Genomic DNA, 15731 nt, shown 5'->3' on the forward strand with positions numbered 1-15731 from the left:
CCGGGGGGCGGGCCCCGCAGAAGCCGGCTGACGGCTTCGCTCCCGCCCAGCTCAAGTTTGTCAACTCGTTGGGGGCCCCAGGCCGTAGGAAACCCGCGTGCCGCGGGGGGCTTGGGGGGCCACCCGCAGCGGGGCGGGGAGGTCATGCTCGGGAAACCCCCGGCACCTGGCCCCGCGGCCGGGCTCCGCGACCACAGCTTCCCGGGCCCCCTTCCTCCCCGCCCGAGGTGGCCGGCGGGCGGCCCTGCTTTGACCGGCTTTGCATGCTGGCCCCTCTTCCAGGATGACGACTTCAGGCGCTCTCTTCCCAAGCCTGGTGCCAGGCTCCCGTGGGTCCTCCAACAAGTACTTGGTGGAGTTTCGTGCAGGAAAAATGTCACTGAAAGGAACTACCGTCACCCCAGATAAACGGAAAGGGCTCGTGTACATTCAGCAGACGGATGACTCCCTCATTCACTTCTGCTGGAAAGACAGGACGTCTGGGAACGTGGAAGATGTAAGTGTCTGTTACCCTGAGTCTGGCCTTAGGGAGCGTGCGGCTTCCTCGGGACGGGAGCGCGTGGAGCTGCCTTCGCTGCCTTCGGGACACACAGCAGCTGTTTTACACTCGGAGCGCGTTGCTGGGATTCGAGGGCACTGCTGCTTTGGTGCCCACATCAGCTGTTACGCTTTGCTCGTGCATGTTCCGAGTCTCAAGGATTCTGTAGAGTCCTTCCATCGTGGTCTGTGCGTCACACTCTGAAGATTAGATGCCCAGAAGTGCGCCGCGTGTGAATGCTGACCTGTTACCAGCTGCTCTGTTTAGCATTCTTTGTCCTTCAGACTAACTTGTTCTTTGTTGAGAGCAGTGCAGAACCACCTTTTAACTCGTTGTGGAGCATCATTCCCAAGATGTCTTTCTTAAAAATCCTTGAAAAGCTGCAAGCCCACCTTCCTTGTTGCGGACCGAGCCCCTCTCCTGGCCCTCATGCCCTTGGTGGGGTGCCTCTGACCCTGGCTTCTCCACCCGGTGGAGACCCTGCTGGTGAGGGGCCTTGGTGACTTGATTGTGTCTGCATCCTGTGCCCCCTCCTCCCGCCCCCACGCAGACGTAGGAGCCAGCGTGTTTCTCTGGGAGGCTGTGGGATCAGCAGTGTGTTTCTGTGAAGCTAACTCTCTCCTCTTCTGTGGCTCTTGGAAGGACTTGATCATCTTTCCTGACGACTGTGAGTTCAAGCGCGTGCCGCAGTGCCCCAGTGGGAGGGTCTATGTGCTCAAGTTCAAGGCAGGGTCCAAACGGCTCTTCTTTTGGATGCAGGTATGTAGAAGGTTTTGATCTCAATATATGTTTCTCTGTCATAGAATCAGGTTAGAAACTTGCTCACTGGACCGTAGAATTCACTTTCATGAAACGGCTGATGCTGACTGAACGTGATTGTCACGGACCCTAAAATTCCCGTGTGTCCTCTTGTGGGGGTGGTAGGTGGGGGGCACTGGAGCAAGGGGCCTCTTCCAGAGTCCAGACGCTTGTGGTTGGGCTCCGGGTGCCCATGCAAGATCGGAATCCCTGGCAGACCAAGAGTGGTTTCTGGCCTCGGCCCCAGTGTTGCTGCATTGACAGGTGCATAGCCTCTGGTTTGCTTGTCTCGCGGTGCGTGCCCCCCATTCCCCCTGCCATGAGCACCCCAGAGCGGAAGCAGGGGTGACTATGTGTGTTCTCCTTGCTTTGTTTTTTACAAAAATGGAGTGTTTTCTCCCAAGCTTTTCTCAGCCCTGCCTTCCCTGGTTGCGTGCTTTGGGGGTCTTTGGGGGTCAGTGCACCAGGGCACTCTGGCGCCCACAGCTGCAGTCACTATTCCGTTGAGTTTAACAGCCGTCGCTCCTTCTCCCACGTGTCGGCCATTGGGCTTGTTGCCGTCCCCGTTTTGTCGCTGGCAGTGGGTTAAAGAGTGACTCTACGCCGAGGCTATTTTCCGTACAGGGTGGGGGTGGGGGGGTTCTGTTAAAATCGAGAAGTAGACTTGTTAGAAGTGGGTATACGGGGGCACAGATGCTGCCACTTTCCTTCCCCAGAGGTTGACCCCGCTGCCCTTCCCCTAGCACGTTCTAGAACAAGGCAGAGGTTTCTCTCTGGGGGCCGGATAGGCTGTGCTGCAGACACTTGCCTCTGCCCACGTAGCGTGAGAGGCACGTGGACAAGGAGTAAATGGACGGGTGCGGCGCGTTGCACCGAAACTTCATCTGCAAACACAGACGGGGGCGGGGGGCCTGAGCTTGTTTTTGCACGGTTTTGCCAGGGAAGTTTTCATCAGCCCTACCTTACCTGATTTTGCTTCTCTGCCCTGCTGCCCTCCACCCTGGGGGTGGGGAACTCTGTCTTGTCCCCCTTCTTTGTCCCTGGCCCCCCAGCAGACCCACGGTGCCTCCTCAGTCGTGGGTGCTTCGTCTCGTAGTTCTGGGGCCACTGACGGGACAGTGCTGCCTGGTGACGCCCTACACCCCGAGGTGCTGGTGTCGAGTGCCTGCCAGGTGCTTTCTTGAGTTTCCACCTAACCCTGAAGGGCCGCGGGCTGGGGCTGGTTCGTGGGCGGTGGTGTGATAGAAGGGTTCTTGTACTGTTACACGGGTCACAGGAAGGCATCGGGGCGTTTAGACTGTTGTGGAAAGCACGAAATTCTGGAGGGTCGGAGGGCGTCGCGGGGTGCAGACTGGGTGCCCTCGGTGCTTTAGTCTTCCCGCCCTCAAAACGAACGTTGCCGCAGCCCAGCGATCTCAACGGGCTGCTGTCCTTTCGGCCCTGCTGGGTTCTCTCCTCAGTGCTGCGTGGCTGTGGATTGGTACCTGCCCTGTCGACCCTCTCGTCTGTAAGCCACGTCACTGGCAGCGGGCCGCTCCGTTGCAGCTGTGGTCCTGTCCTCCCCCCACAGGAGCCCAAGACCGACCAGGACGAGGAGCATTGCCGGAAGGTCAACGAGTATCTGAACAATCCTCCGATGCCTGGAGCGCTGGGGGCAAGCGGGAGTGGAGGCCATGAGCTGTCTGCACTGGGCGGTAATGGTCACCTTCCAGAACGTGTTGGCATGTCAGTGGATGTCAATGACGTGTATTCCTGATGATGCAGCCTGGTTGTTTTTGCTTTTGGTTTTGGTTTTTATTTCATTTTTTTAATAAAAGAGCATGTGCAGGTGGGAGGGACAGAGGAAGAGGGAGAAGCAGGCTCCCCGCTGAGTAGTGAGCCTGACGAGGGGCTCGATCCTAGGACCCTGAGATCATGACCTGAGCTGAAGGCAGACACTCAACCCACTGAGCCACCCAGGCGCCCCCGGGCTGGTTGTTTTTAAGTAGAAATGGAGGCTTTCAAGTCAGAAGCCTCTTAGTTCCAAGTGCAAGCCTCCGCCCAGCTTCTGGTGATAAAACTATCTGAGCTCCGCCCTGTTGGCTCCTTCCAGGCGCTTCTGTACAGTGCCGGGAAAGCCAAAGGGAGGGATCACGGTGCGTGCTATCTCAGCCCAAGGCCCCCAGCCTCCCCATGGCCCCGTGGGTGTCGACCCAGGGACCCGGCAGCCCCAAGTCTGACCTCTTCTGTCTTACAGGCGAGGGCGGCTTGCAGAGCCTGCTGGGGAACATGAGCCACAGCCAGCTCATGCAGCTCATCGGACCTGCTGGCCTCGGAGGACTGGGTAACTCCTGTGTTAGGAGTGGACAACCTTCAGTCACGGTTGCTTTGGGATTTGAGTTTTTCCTTCTCATTGGCTCTCAGTGACATCTGTGAACGTGTGTTCCCTGTGCCAGCTTCCCTGGGAAGGGCCGCATGCTCTGTGGTTTGAGCTGAGAGCTGGTCCGTGGTGAGGACCCAGCTCTGTACTCGAGGGGAGCACAGCTGGCCTGGGAGCGGGGCTCCTGCCTGGGGCCCTCTGCTCTGGTGCCCCTCTGGTGGGCCTGCCCGCTGCCGCCTTCTGTTGGGCTGGGATCGGTGTGTTTCTTGGGCGGCAGGGAAACACTTGCTACTCTGCCAGGTTTGGACTGCGTGTTACCTTGGACCTAAGTGTGTTGTTAGTGGAACGGGAGACAGAAACGATCTGACTTGCGGAATAAGCTTCCAGAACGCTACAGTCTGAGCCATCGCTACTCTGGCACCCCAGCCCACTGTGGTCACCACTTCTCCCTGCTTGTCCCTTGGTGTTAGCACGGGATGTCTGGTGGTGAGGTGGGCTCTTCTGGAGAGCATGGCGTCTGAGCTCATGTCTTCTTGCAGGTGGGCTGGGGGCCCTGACCGGGCCAGGCCTGGCCAGCTTACTGGGGAGTGGGGGGCCTCCAGCGAGCAGCTCTTCATCCAGGTGAGCCTTGTCCTCTGCCCCACCATGCCTGGGTGCCACCAGGGGTCCCCCACCTTCAAGGAGACTGGACATAGGAGATGCGGAAGGGCGGAAAAGACACCTGGGGAGGGTCCTTTTCGGGGTCTAGACGGATTCCCAGCACTTCAGGGACCCCTGCCACAGGACGACTTGCTGTGGGCGCCTTTAGGGTGCCTGGCCGCTCCATTGCTGCCCTCGCTCTTCCCAGCTCCCGGAGCCAGTCGGCAGCCGTCACCCCGTCCTCCACCACCTCTTCTACCCGAGCCACCCCAGCCCCCTCTGCTCCAGCAGCTGCCTCGGTGACCAGCCCGAGCCCCGCACCCAGTTCAGGTAATGGAACCAGCACGGCAGCCAGCCCAACCCAGCCCATCCAGCTGAGTGACCTTCAGAGCATTCTAGCTACTATGAACGTGCCGGCCGGGCCAGGAGGCGGCCAGCAAGGTAACATGCTGCTCGGCTCCAGGCTGGGGGGTGAAGGTGCCTGCTGCCCCCTGCCTGCTCGCTTGCTGGCTTTCCAAGGCATGGGGCCAAGCATGTCCCTGGGCTGAGCCGCTGCCCCCTTCCCTCACCACACCCAGTGAAGTCATGGCTCGGGCGTCTGTGGCTGGCCTCCAGCCGCTGATGGCCGTGTGCTTACGCCTTAGTTGACCTGGCCAGTGTTCTGACGCCCGAGATCATGGCACCTATCCTTGCCAACGCGGACGTCCAGGAGCGCCTGCTGCCCTACCTGCCCTCCGGGGAGTCACTGCCGCAGACGGCAGAGGAGATCCAGAACACGCTGACCTCGCCCCAGTTCCAGCAGGTAGATGCTGTGGCCTGGGTGCCTCCTGCTGTGTGCTTGGTGGCAGGGGACATGACTTACCTTCCACGTGGCTCCCTGTCACCAAGCGTCCTTGCACCTGCGACTGGCCCAGGCACCCCCCCCCCCCCCCCCCCCCCCCCAGGGCCTTTGCCAAGTGAGTGCTCAGGAGTGTCTGGCTTTCCTTTGCAGGCCCTGGGCATGTTCAGCGCGGCCTTGGCCTCTGGGCAGCTGGGTCCCCTCATGTGCCAGTTTGGCCTGCCTGCAGAGGCCGTGGAGGCCGCCAACAAGGGCGGTAAGTGCCTGCCCCCCCACCCCCCCCCCCCCCCCCCCGCGGGGCGAAGGCAGAGGTTGCACATCATAGGGCTGGCTGGCCTGGCTGGGGCATCTCGGGGGTCCTGGGCCTCAGTCTAGAAATTTTTATGTTCCCTCCGGTCAGCAGTTCCAGGCCAGGGTCTAGAAAGGTCACCTCGTGTTTTTAAATGCATTTTAGATGTGGAAGCATTTGCCAAAGCTATGCAGAACAGTGCCAGATCCGAGCAGGAGGGTGACGGGAAGGACAAGAAGGACGAAGAGGAAGACATGAGCTTAGATTAATTAACTGGTGTCCCCAAGGGGTCGGGATTTGCGGCTGGCGACCTCAGTGATGGGGCTTGTGGTGCGGTACATGCCCTCACCTCCGTTCCAGCTTGCTGAGAAATAAAGGTCTTGTCTTTTACCTGCCACCTCTGGTTTTCCTGTGTGCCCAGGAGGGGAGCTGGTGTGAGGGGAGCCCCCTGGGCAGGTGGTTCCCCGCCACGGGCATGTCCAGGGTCTAGATCTGCCTCTGACCGACTGCTCTACTCCTTTCACATTTGAAGTCAACGCTCAAACAGAAGTTACTTTTTTTTTTTTAAGATTTTATTTATTCATTTGACATAGACACAGCGAGAGAGGGAACACAAGCAGGGGGAGTAGGAGAGGGAGAAGCAGGCTCTCCGCTGAGCAGGGAGCCCGACACAGGGCTCGATCCCAGGACCCTGGGACCATGACCTGAGCCGAAGGCAGACGCCTAAGGACTGAGCCACCCAGGCACCTCTACTTTTTAATTAATTTTTAAGAAGCAGGGCCAATTTCTGATGTTATGAAAAATTGGTGGAGGGAAAATCTCATCATGAAGCTGAAAGATAAACAGTATTAAAAACGCCAGTTTAAAATGTCCGGTATAACTTAAATCGTTTTCAAAAAGATTTATCACCTCTAGAATCTAGAGTCCAAATAAATAGACTTGATGTGAAGTGGGCTGAATTGCAGGGGCTGGAGGCTCTGAGACGTGGGAGCCTGCCTGCCCAGGGCGGCCCTCCTGTGGACGCCAGGCCGGGGCCCCCGAAGGCTCTCTTGCGTGGCTGCTGGAGGGGCAGCTTGCTAGGTGGCTGGGCAGCCGCTGGCCCCCACTGCCCCCTGGATGCCCACAGAGCGAGACCAGGTGACGGGGGACCCGTTCAGCATCAGATTCCTCATGCAGCCGCGATAGGCTAGAGGCCTAGCCTGTGTGTTCGTGGGCTCTGGGGGAGCAGGGGAAGATGGGGAGACAGGTCAGAGCAGAGGCCAGCGGCCCACTGCCCCCCCTCCCGCCACGCCTCAGTCTCCCTGGCTGCCCCATCACAGGAGGGTGGAGTGAGAGTGGGGTGACCCGATGCCTGGTCCTGGAGGGGCAACTCCCACCCCAGGCTGAGGCTGCACTCACTAGGCAGGCCCCCGAGGTGCAGAGGTGCTTGGGCGGTGGCCATGGAGGCCACCAGCGCAGGGCCCAGGGTCTGGTTGCTCCGTGCGTCCACCTCCAGCTGGAGCACGTTCCCGCTTCTGGTCACTGTGGGCACAGGGTCCTTGTGATGGGGGGGCGGGGCCAGGGGCTGTTTGCCATGCAGCCTGCCTGGGGGGCCCACCACTGTTCCCTCCTGGGTGCTGTACTCAGCAGAAAAGCAGGGATGGGGGTGGGGCCAGCTTACCCGCCAGTCGGTGCCACTGGCCGTCACACAAGGCCGCCGGGCACATCACCCACGTGGAGAACTCCCCTGCACCATCGTCCGCCCGCAGCAGGACCTGGGGGCGGGGCAGTGGGGGGAAGGTCAGGACGGCCTTGCGAACCCCAATCCCCCGCTGCGGCCGTAGCCCCCTCTCCCACAGCTCACCTGCTCGGCCCGCACCTGCAGCTGCAGGTAGGGCGGTGCCTGGACCCGGCCCAGGTGGAAGATGAGGCCGGTGGCCGTCCGAGGCCGTACCTCCAGCTCCAGGGCCGCATGAGGCAGCACGGCCCCCGCGGTGTCTGTGAGAAGGGGGCTGTGAAGAGGGGCAGGGCTGCCCGGGCTCCCCCCCTTCTGGAGCCCCGCTCCTGCCCCATTGGGCCAGGGGCACACCCACGCCCTACAGACCTAGGGTGACCACACCCCCGCTGTCTGCGAAGAACAGGCCCTTCTCCAGGGGGCCTGAGAAGCACGGCGTGACCCCCATCACCCGTGTCGGGGCCCCCAGGGGCCGCCCGTCCAGCCTCAGTCTCCTCACACAGCCACTGAAGCCAGACCTGCCGGTGGCCACCTGCGGGGACACAGATGGGCTGGTGTGGGGCAAGGTCCCGGGGCTGGGGAGGGCCGTTCAGCCGGCGAGGGGGGTGGAAGTGAGAGCAGGGGGCAGGGTGCGGAGTGAGGTGGTTTAGGGTTGCGGGGGTAGATGGAAGGGGTTCTCACTGGGAGCCTCGGGCTGAAGCCACTGGCAGGGAGGCTCCCCACAAAGAGAATCTGGGGCCGGGGGCTCCCTGCCCCCTGGTGCTGCTGGCCGGGCCCCTCCTGGTCCTGGGCCCAGACCCCATCTGTCGCCAGCTGGATCCGAGTCTTTCCCCACCGCACAGACACCTGGGGGCAGGAGGGGGCACGTCAGAGTGGGAGCTCCCAGGACCCGGCCCGTGTCCCCTCCTCAGCTTCTCTCACCATGTGCCACCGGCCAGCCCGTGAACGCTGGCGGCTCTGGACACGGAGCTGGGGCCCAGGGCCCTCTGTCTGGGCAACAAAGTGTCCGTGGCTCAGGAGGAGAAGCAGAGAAGGGCTGCTGGCCGTGAGGGGGGCAGCGAGCAGCAGGAGTCCTCGTGGGGTGCGAGGGCGGACCAGCATCGAGAGGTGGGACCTGGAAGCCAAGCAAGGCCGTCAGCCTGGGCGGCCCCTCCGCACCCTCCCCACCCGGCCCAGCCTTACCAGTTCCCGGGGGGTGCCGGGATGTGAGCAAACTCCAAGTAACTGGACAGGGGGCCCCCAAACTGGTAGGCATCTTGGATGGTCCTGGGAGGCCAGGGTGGTGTGCAGGCAGGGTCCTGAGGGGGCTGGCGGCTGCGTCGGCCGGGCTGAGGGGATCAGATCGGAAGCAGGAATGCGTGGGACCGCCTTCTGACCGACCACCCCCCCTGCCCGCACACCAGCCTCCGGGTGCCCCACCTTCCGCGCCGCTGCGGCCCTCAGTCCTCGAGGTGCCTGCCCTGGGGTCTGGGTGCGCGGGGTGGGGGCACAGCCTGAGCTCACGTTGACTTTCTTCCAGTCCTGCTGCAGGTCGAATACACGTTGCGGCCCCACGGGCCTGAGGAGGGTGGCACGGTCAGCACTGGAGGGGTGGGGGGTGGGCACTGGCCCCCACGCCCCCCTGCGCCCCCCGCCCGCAGCTCACCGCATCACGAATACGTTGCTGATGCAGCCCTTGAAGTTGAAGTAGTCGCCAGCCTTGGACAAACCTCCTAAGAAGAGATTCTGGGACTCCTGTGGCTGGGGCCTGGGGGGCGGCCCCTGGTGGGGCTTCATCTGCTGAAGCTGGTCGTCCACATAGAGCCAGACCCTGCAGGGAGGAGCAGTGTTTCCCCCGCCCTGCCCCATCCGCCCACCGCACTGCCGCCTTCCTGTCCCTGGACACCGCCGCCAGAGGCCCGGTGGGCCAGGCTCACCCTGTGTCGTTGCTGTAGAAAGCCACATAATGGGGGACGCCGTCGGCAAACCTCCCTCGAGTCTTCACCTCTGTCCTCAGCAGCTGCAGTGTCACACGGCCCTGCTGCAGGGACACCTGGTATGGCCCATCCTGGGGACAGTGGCCAGGTCAGCAGACCGGGCCGGGGCCCGGACTCCCGCCCTCCAGCCCCCCGAGCCCCACGCGGCCGCTGCTGGGAGCGGGGGCGCACGCACCAGGAACGCTTTGTGGTAGAGCAGACCAGCGTCCTGGGTGCTGCGGAAGCCGAAGCCGGAGTAGATGTGGCCCGAGACGGGGGGCACATCGGGGAGCTCCAGGGACAGGTAGCCGTCGCCGTGGAAAGTCATGGCCCGTCCCACCTGCGGGAGGGGGACCATGAGGGCCCGCGGCACAGGCCTGGAGGGGGTGCTGCCGGCCAGGGCGGGGGTGGGCTCACCAGCAGGTCGGCAGTGCAGCCCGAGCTGATGCCCGTCGTGTTCAGCCTCTTGAGGTCCACGTACTTGCCCTGAGCCTTGATGCCCTTAATGCAGCCGCGGATCGAGCCTCCGGAGGGGAAGAGCTGCTGCAGGCTGCAGGGAACGAGCATGAGGCCGCCGCCGCCTTCGAGACCCCGGCCGCCCCCGGCCGCCCCCGGCCGCGCCCGGCCGCCCGCTCACCTCGGGGGCAGCTGGTCGGGCGGCACGCCCCCCAGGTAGTAGGCGTCGGCCAGCTCCAGCGAGCTGCTGTGGTCCACGCTGAACACGTTGTTCCTCTCCACGCGCACCAGCACGCGGCTCACACGGCCGCGATTACCCCCCAGCAGGAACACCTGGATCTGCAGGGTGCCCACGGGCCAGGGCTCTAGGGTGCGCCGTGGGTCCTGCAGGTCCTCCCGGAGCCCCCGAGCCCTCCCCCGAGCCCAGCCTTACTGCCTTGCTGGCCGTGGTCATGGTTAGCAGCTTCTGCATGTCCTCGTGCTGCGGCTTGGCCCGCACCAGGCCCGCGCCAAAGTCGTAGAGGAGGAGGAGGCTGCCCTTCTGCGCGGCCAGGCACAGGAACTGGTCCTGGGGGGAGGGGCAGGGTCAGTACGCGGTGGGGAGCGGAGGGGGCGACGTGCGCTGGGGCCGGGCAGCCCGCGTGCCTGGTGCCGCATGAAGAAGATGATCCCGTTGGAGGACACAAGCCGTATCTCCTGCTCGAAGCGTTTGGTCATGCCGATCTGACTCTCCACGCTGATGCGCGCGAAGCCGGAGCCGTCCAGGTGGGAGCCATCTGTGAGCCACGGGTCCCCGGTCGACTTGGAGCTACAGGTCAGAGGCCACAGGAGTCAGCCGAGAGCCGGCCGCAGCGGGATGAGGGCCAGGCCCTGGCTGCACGTACCGGGCACAAGGCCTGTCCACGGCTGTGTCCAGCTGGAAGGTCTCCTCGAAGTTATAGACGCTGAGCACCTCCTCGTTGAGCGTGTCCATCTCGATGCAGCCCAGGTAGCCAGGGAAGCGGAGGGGCTCAGGGGGCTGTGGGCAGGGGGCACAGTCAGGGCTCCTCGCCCCCAGGCAGACCCAAGGGAGGGCGCTCAGTGCGCAGCCGGACGTGGAGCAGGACTTGCTGGGACAGGAGTGCCGGGCCGCCCCCCACCAGGCCAGGCTCACCGTGAAGTGGCTGGGGTAGCCCCCCACGTAGAAGACAAAGTCGTCAGGCCGCAAACTGAGCAGCCCCTCGGCCCCAGGGGCCACTGTGTCGCCCTTGGTCTCATGGAGCATCTGCTTCTCCACCGTGACAGACATGTGACCAAACTGGAGGGTCCTGAAGGCAGAGGGGGGGTGAGGAGTGGACCCCGCCAGGCGGTGGGGGGAGCACAGGGGGCCGGGCCACACACCTGTCAATGCTGACTGCTGCAAACTGCTCCCCGATGTCTTCGTCGACGCTGAGGGCTGCGAGGCCCGCCTCCCCCAGGCGGTACACCCAGTGCACCTTCTGGTTCCGCAGAGCCACGCCCATGTAGTCCCCGACAGCCTGCGGCGACAGGAGACTCAGCGGGACGGGGACCCAGCCCCGCCTGCCGGCTCCCAGCTAGTGCCCGGCCTCGCCCAGCCCGCCGTGCCCGTCCTGCCCGCCTGGTACCTGGCGGCTGCCCATGTAGAGCACAAAGCGATCCCCGGGGACCTGGCCAGACTCCGGCTCTGGACTCTGGAGGTAGAACTTGAGAGCGGTGTAGGCGGCGAGGTCAGAGAGGTCCCGCGGGGCACGCAGCTGCACCCCTGAGCGCCCGTTGAACTTCATGGACACCTTGACCTGTGGAGGGGGGGCGCGTGGCTCATCAGTGTCTGCTGCCTGGTCTTCCAGAGGCGACTGTGCCCCGGCGCTTGCTCTCACCTTGCTGGCAGCTCCGCGGGCCTGGGCGATGAGCTCCCGCACGCGGCCGATGCTGGCGGACAAGGCCAGGCTGGCGTTGTGCGTGCCACGGTTTTCCAGGAGGCTCAGCTTGGCTAGCAGCTGCGGCAGCGTCTTCTCCAGGGTGGACACTGCAGGGAGCAGAGGGTGTGACCCCAACAGCCTGGCCTCACCCAGTCCCTGGCCACCCCCCACCCCCGCATCAGGGGACCCCGGGGCCCACCTGAGCGGCCCGCGTCGAGTACCACCTGGCCCAGGTCCTGGCTCCGCAGGCCTCCGTACTGGCCCTGCCACTGTTCCAGGTGTTTCTGCATGTCCTGAATCCGCGACTGCACGCGGGCGGCCGTGTCCTGGGCTTCGGCGGCCACAGCTTTGGCGTGAGCAATCTTCTTGCTTGTCTCGTCTGTGGCGGGCAATGTACAGGCAAGCTCAGAGGGACACAGGCAAGGACTGTCCTGGCTTCACCTCCCCTCTGCAGTGGGTGGGGGGGGACCACCAGCCCCACCTTGACAAGGTCCAGCAACAGGGGGCCCAGCCCCCACCGATCTCCCAGGAACCACAAGCAGCAGGAACACCACGTGTGTGTCCTGCCCGGACAGCTCCCTGTGCCAGCCTCTCAGACCACAGCCTGGTCACCCCGACACCCGTCAGCTCAGCCCTGGCCCCCCACGGCCACCATCATCTGTCCCAGCGCCCTGCCTGAACCTCCACAGCCCCCAGGTCCGAGCTTGCTGGGACCTTCTACCCAAGTTGGCGGCTGCACAGATCGACCTGCGTCAGGCGCACCACCCCTTGCCCAGAGGCCTTCCCCGGGTCCTTGGCTCCAGCCACACTGGTCTCCGCGCTCCCACCTCCACCTCATACCCTCCAACCTACTGTCCCCTCCCTTGATGTCCTTCCTGGGAGCCCGAGCAGGCCCGTGCCCCTAACTTTGGGGGATGAAATGTCCCTGCCGCACACTCCCTGTGCTCCCCCAAACCCACTTCTATTTCTCTCCAAAGCACTTCCTGTTCCCTTCCCACTTTCACCTGCTCCTTAGAACTATTTTGTGTGGCTTCCTGCCCAGCGCTCTGGACACCATGGGTGTAAACACACCCCCCCCAAGTGCCCACTGGAGAGCCCCAGCTGGCACCCTGCCCGTGGGGGGGGTGCTGTCCACCTTGGGATAAGCAGAGGGCCAGGGCAGGGGCGAGGAGCAACTTACCGGTGTCCATGGCCAGCATGGCCTGTACCTCCTGGACTCGGGCCACCAGCTGCTCCTTCTTGGCCTGGGCATCTCGGAGCTGGGTCCCGGTGCCCTGGAGGGTAGCCCACACTGCGGGGGAAGGCAGCCTCATTCTCAGCGTGCAGGTACAGCCCACCTCGGCCCACCTCACCAGGAGGGGACAAGGCCAACGTGCACACAGACGGAGACATCCAGACCTGAGGGCCCTCAGCTTGGGGAGGCACCGGCCCCCCCGCAGATGTAATTATCTCCATTCCACAGGTCACACAAGAGAAGCTCAGGAGAGCCAGGCCACTGCCCGGGGGCCGCCAGCACCCTGAGGGTCTAGCAGCAGAGCGTGTGCCCTTTGCCCTTTCTCATCCACCTGGCTCCCATCGGGACAGTAGGAGGAACCCCTTCCCAGCGCCCCCACAGTCCCCAGGGCAACATGCCGAGCCGGTGGTAAGCAGGACTCCCACACAGGGCAGCCATCACCCTCCCTCCCACCATCACCTACGACCACCGGTCCCATCCACCGCCCCCCATGGGACCGGACATAGGGCTCCCCAGCATTCACCGTGGCCCAGCCTCTGCTGCCCCCTGATGGTGGCCTCTGCCAGGGCACTGCTGTTGGTCAACAGGTCCCGGGCTCGGGACGCCAGGCCTCCCCGCACCACCATCTGCAGATATGGGGGCAGGATGCGGTTCATACCTGCCTGGTGGGAACCAGGGTCGGGTCGTGGGGCGGGGAGGGAGGCAGGGGCTCCTACTGGGGCTGTGGGGAGGGCCAGGGCCTCACCGCCCATGTGTGGGTCGCCTGCCGCAGCGCCTGACCAGCAGCCCCCTCGGCGGCCTGCACGGCTTGGAGAATGCTGCCGTAGGCGTTAGCGGCCTCGATGGCCCGCTGGATGAAGCGGTCCTGGTTGACTCCACGGATGATGCTGTGTGGGGGCAGGAGAGGGACACAGGATGTGTGGTCGGGGGCCCGGGCCCAGACAGCTCAGGCTCTCCTGCTGTCACAGCTGCTGGGCCAGTCTGCCTGCCCCCTCCAGCCCCCGACCCTTTGCCCCTGCCCTGCTGCCCGCCAGGCATGCCTTTCTTATCCCTTGCACCCCATTTGGGCCAGGACCTCGTGGGGACAATGGCCTCTTCCTCCAGGAGCCCTCCCCGACTGGCTGTGTCAGCAAGGACTCGGCTGCGTCCCCGGGGCGCCCTGCAGGCCTCGCACCTGGACAGGTTGAGGGCCAGCTGGTCCAGCTGCTGTGCGTGGGCCTCCGCGGCCTCCACCAACTCCACCTTGCTGCTTGCGGGGGAGAAGGCCCGCATCTTCTCCAGCAGGGGCGTCCGGGCCCCATCCAGGTTGGCAGCAAGGTGCTCATACTCCTGGGTGGGGACAGGTGGGGGGTGTAAGTGGGACCCCCAACCCGATCCCTTACTCACTCTCCCCTGATTTGGGAACCCAGAAGCCACGCCCTGCGTGCAGACCGCCATCGGAACCTGCCTCGGTGCCCCCGAGAGGGGCGGCACTCACCTCCCTGGCCTGGTCCATACCATGCAGGAGCCCAGAGAGCTGGGCCAGGGTGTCACTGGCGGCCTGCAGAGTGGCCCTCAGAGTGGCATTGTCCCTGGACAGCTCCTGCTTCCGGTGCTGGAGGCCACGGGGAAGAAAGGGGGTGACAAGAGCAGAGGTATGACATGGTGGGGACAAGGGGCCGCAGGGTGGGGGGGAGCGGGGGAAGGGAGCAGGAGAGGAGGGCCCCTCACCAGGGCATCCTCCAGGCGCTCCTGGTTTCGGCTGTTGAGCTCCTCAGCCTCCCGAGTGGTGCCCACTGCCCGGTTCAGGGCCCCTCGAAGGTCCATGAGGCCAGCCTCGTGCTGGGCCAGCTGGTCCCGGGCGCGCGCGGCCAGTGCCCGGTTCCCCTCCCAGCGGCTGCTCAGCTGCTCCTGCACACGGGCCAGCACTGGCCCAGACCCCAAGTGGGGATGGTTGTCCAGGCAGGAACTCCGGGTCCCCGCCCAGTGCCCACCCAGCCCCCGTCTGCCGCATCTCAAGCTGATCTCAGCCACTCACGTCTCTGGGCCGCGTCCAGCTCAGCCTCAGCCGCTGCTCTCGGGGCACCCAGGTCTCGGGCCCGCATCTCCCCCAGCAGCCGCTCCACCTCAGCCAGTGTCCGGCGCACGTGCTCCCCCGACGGGGCCGAGGCGTTGGCCGGGAACAGGTGGTCCGTCTGGGACTCGAGCTCTATGCGGCGGAGGGTGGGGGCAATTAGGGCCGGCCTGCTGCCCAAGCAGACCTCTGTCCACTAGCTCCCACGCCCGAGACCCCACCCAAGCATGCTCAGAGTGCCTGCACACAACCCAGAAATGCCCCGGATGGCTCCAGGACACAGCTCTGCTCGGCTGCTCGGCTGCCTGAGCTCCTCGCCCCCACCCTCTCACCTTCCTCAGCCCCCACCCCAACACCCCGCTGCCCATCTGCTCCACCTGGCCCAGCCAGCCCCTGCTCCAGGTCAGCACTCAGCTGCAATTTCATTCCTCCCCGACCCCTGGGCTGGGCCACGTCCCCCCAGTCTCTTCTTTTGGCAATAGGTCTGTTTGTAATTCAGGTATCCACCACCAAGTATTCCCATGGAGCAGGGCACCTCCAAGGGGAGGCATGGTATCCCCAAAGAGGGCACCAGCATGCCCCTCAGTGCCCACCTGCCCCGTCTAACCACACCACATCCTCTCCTGCCTCCCACATTGCCCTGCTGTTCACTCAGCCACGTCTACACAGCCAAAACCCTGCCGGTTCTTCAAACCCTGCCCCGACCCTGAGCACCATTCTATTTGCCCACCATCCTCTGCCCAGCTGGGCTAGCCCCTACCACTCAGGATGCGGTCCACAGCCCTGATGGCCACCAGCAGCGTCTGCGCCTGACCCAGGGAGGCCTCAGTGCTGTCCAGCAGCCGGCCGGCCTTGGCGAGAGCTCTTGTGGCCTGTGGACACAGCATCGTGTCAGGCCACAGCCTGAACCGAGGATCAGGGGCGACACTGGACAGTCTG

At 64.2% G+C, this 15731-nt stretch overlaps 2 protein-coding genes across 3 annotated transcripts in view; one reads left to right on the forward strand and one right to left on the reverse strand.

Annotated features, from left to right (window-relative positions):
• Window positions 1-258: 258 nt before the first annotated feature.
• On the forward strand, window positions 259-5858 carry ADRM1 (adhesion regulating molecule 1). 2 transcript variants are annotated; one of them, XM_035025522.1, is made up of 9 exons: window positions 259-496; window positions 1181-1297; window positions 2907-3030; window positions 3573-3659; window positions 4235-4316; window positions 4543-4775; window positions 4979-5136; window positions 5326-5428; window positions 5627-5858. In XM_035025522.1, exons 1-9 carry the CDS (start codon window positions 284-286, stop codon window positions 5728-5730), a joined length of 1221 nt encoding a protein of 406 aa, XP_034881413.1. In that variant the 5' UTR covers window positions 259-283; the 3' UTR covers window positions 5731-5858. The 2 variants fall into 2 exon arrangements, with proteins under 2 accessions (XP_034881413.1, XP_034881414.1); XM_035025523.1 differs by having other exon boundaries at window positions 4543-4664.
• A 311-nt stretch (window positions 5859-6169) lies between these two features.
• Window positions 6170-15731, reverse strand: part of LAMA5 (laminin subunit alpha 5) — a 49869-nt gene continuing 40307 nt past the window's right edge. Inside the window, exons 51-80 of the mRNA XM_035025524.1 lie at window positions 15553-15664; window positions 14757-14927; window positions 14450-14646; window positions 14217-14333; window positions 13914-14068; window positions 13485-13626; window positions 13263-13365; window positions 12686-12796; window positions 11705-11884; window positions 11464-11612; window positions 11212-11382; window positions 10967-11103; window positions 10740-10893; window positions 10471-10604; window positions 10232-10394; window positions 10020-10154; window positions 9768-9925; window positions 9548-9680; window positions 9327-9470; window positions 9092-9222; window positions 8821-8985; window positions 8595-8733; window positions 8358-8503; window positions 8097-8289; window positions 7857-8021; window positions 7545-7707; window positions 7305-7438; window positions 7122-7215; window positions 6860-6982; window positions 6170-6677 (exon numbers count right to left, since the gene is read on the reverse strand). Coding sequence (XP_034881415.1) covers window positions 6538-6677; window positions 6860-6982; window positions 7122-7215; window positions 7305-7438; window positions 7545-7707; window positions 7857-8021; window positions 8097-8289; window positions 8358-8503; window positions 8595-8733; window positions 8821-8985; window positions 9092-9222; window positions 9327-9470; window positions 9548-9680; window positions 9768-9925; window positions 10020-10154; window positions 10232-10394; window positions 10471-10604; window positions 10740-10893; window positions 10967-11103; window positions 11212-11382; window positions 11464-11612; window positions 11705-11884; window positions 12686-12796; window positions 13263-13365; window positions 13485-13626; window positions 13914-14068; window positions 14217-14333; window positions 14450-14646; window positions 14757-14927; window positions 15553-15664 — 4359 coding nt within the window. The 3' untranslated portion in view covers window positions 6170-6537. The remainder of the gene's footprint in view (window positions 6678-6859; window positions 6983-7121; window positions 7216-7304; window positions 7439-7544; window positions 7708-7856; window positions 8022-8096; window positions 8290-8357; window positions 8504-8594; window positions 8734-8820; window positions 8986-9091; window positions 9223-9326; window positions 9471-9547; window positions 9681-9767; window positions 9926-10019; window positions 10155-10231; window positions 10395-10470; window positions 10605-10739; window positions 10894-10966; window positions 11104-11211; window positions 11383-11463; window positions 11613-11704; window positions 11885-12685; window positions 12797-13262; window positions 13366-13484; window positions 13627-13913; window positions 14069-14216; window positions 14334-14449; window positions 14647-14756; window positions 14928-15552; window positions 15665-15731) is intronic.

This window comes from Mirounga leonina, unplaced genomic scaffold (assembly GCF_011800145.1).
Source record: "Mirounga leonina isolate KUSES-001 unplaced genomic scaffold, KU_Mleo_1.0 Mir_195, whole genome shotgun sequence".
Classification (NCBI taxonomy): domain Eukaryota; kingdom Metazoa; phylum Chordata; class Mammalia; order Carnivora; family Phocidae; genus Mirounga; species Mirounga leonina.

Bases quoted from the DNA above. Each gene is read 5' to 3' on its own strand.
- ADRM1 (XM_035025522.1), top strand. From the start codon at position 284: ATGACGACTTCAGGCGCTCTCTTCCCAAGCCTGGTGCCAGGCTCCCGT. The intron at 3,660-4,234 runs GTAACTCCTGTG...GTCTTCTTGCAG, and splicing joins TGCTGGCCTCGGAGGACTGG to GTGGGCTGGGGGCCCTGACC. The intron at 5,429-5,626 runs GTAAGTGCCTGC...AATGCATTTTAG, and splicing joins GGAGGCCGCCAACAAGGGCG to ATGTGGAAGCATTTGCCAAA.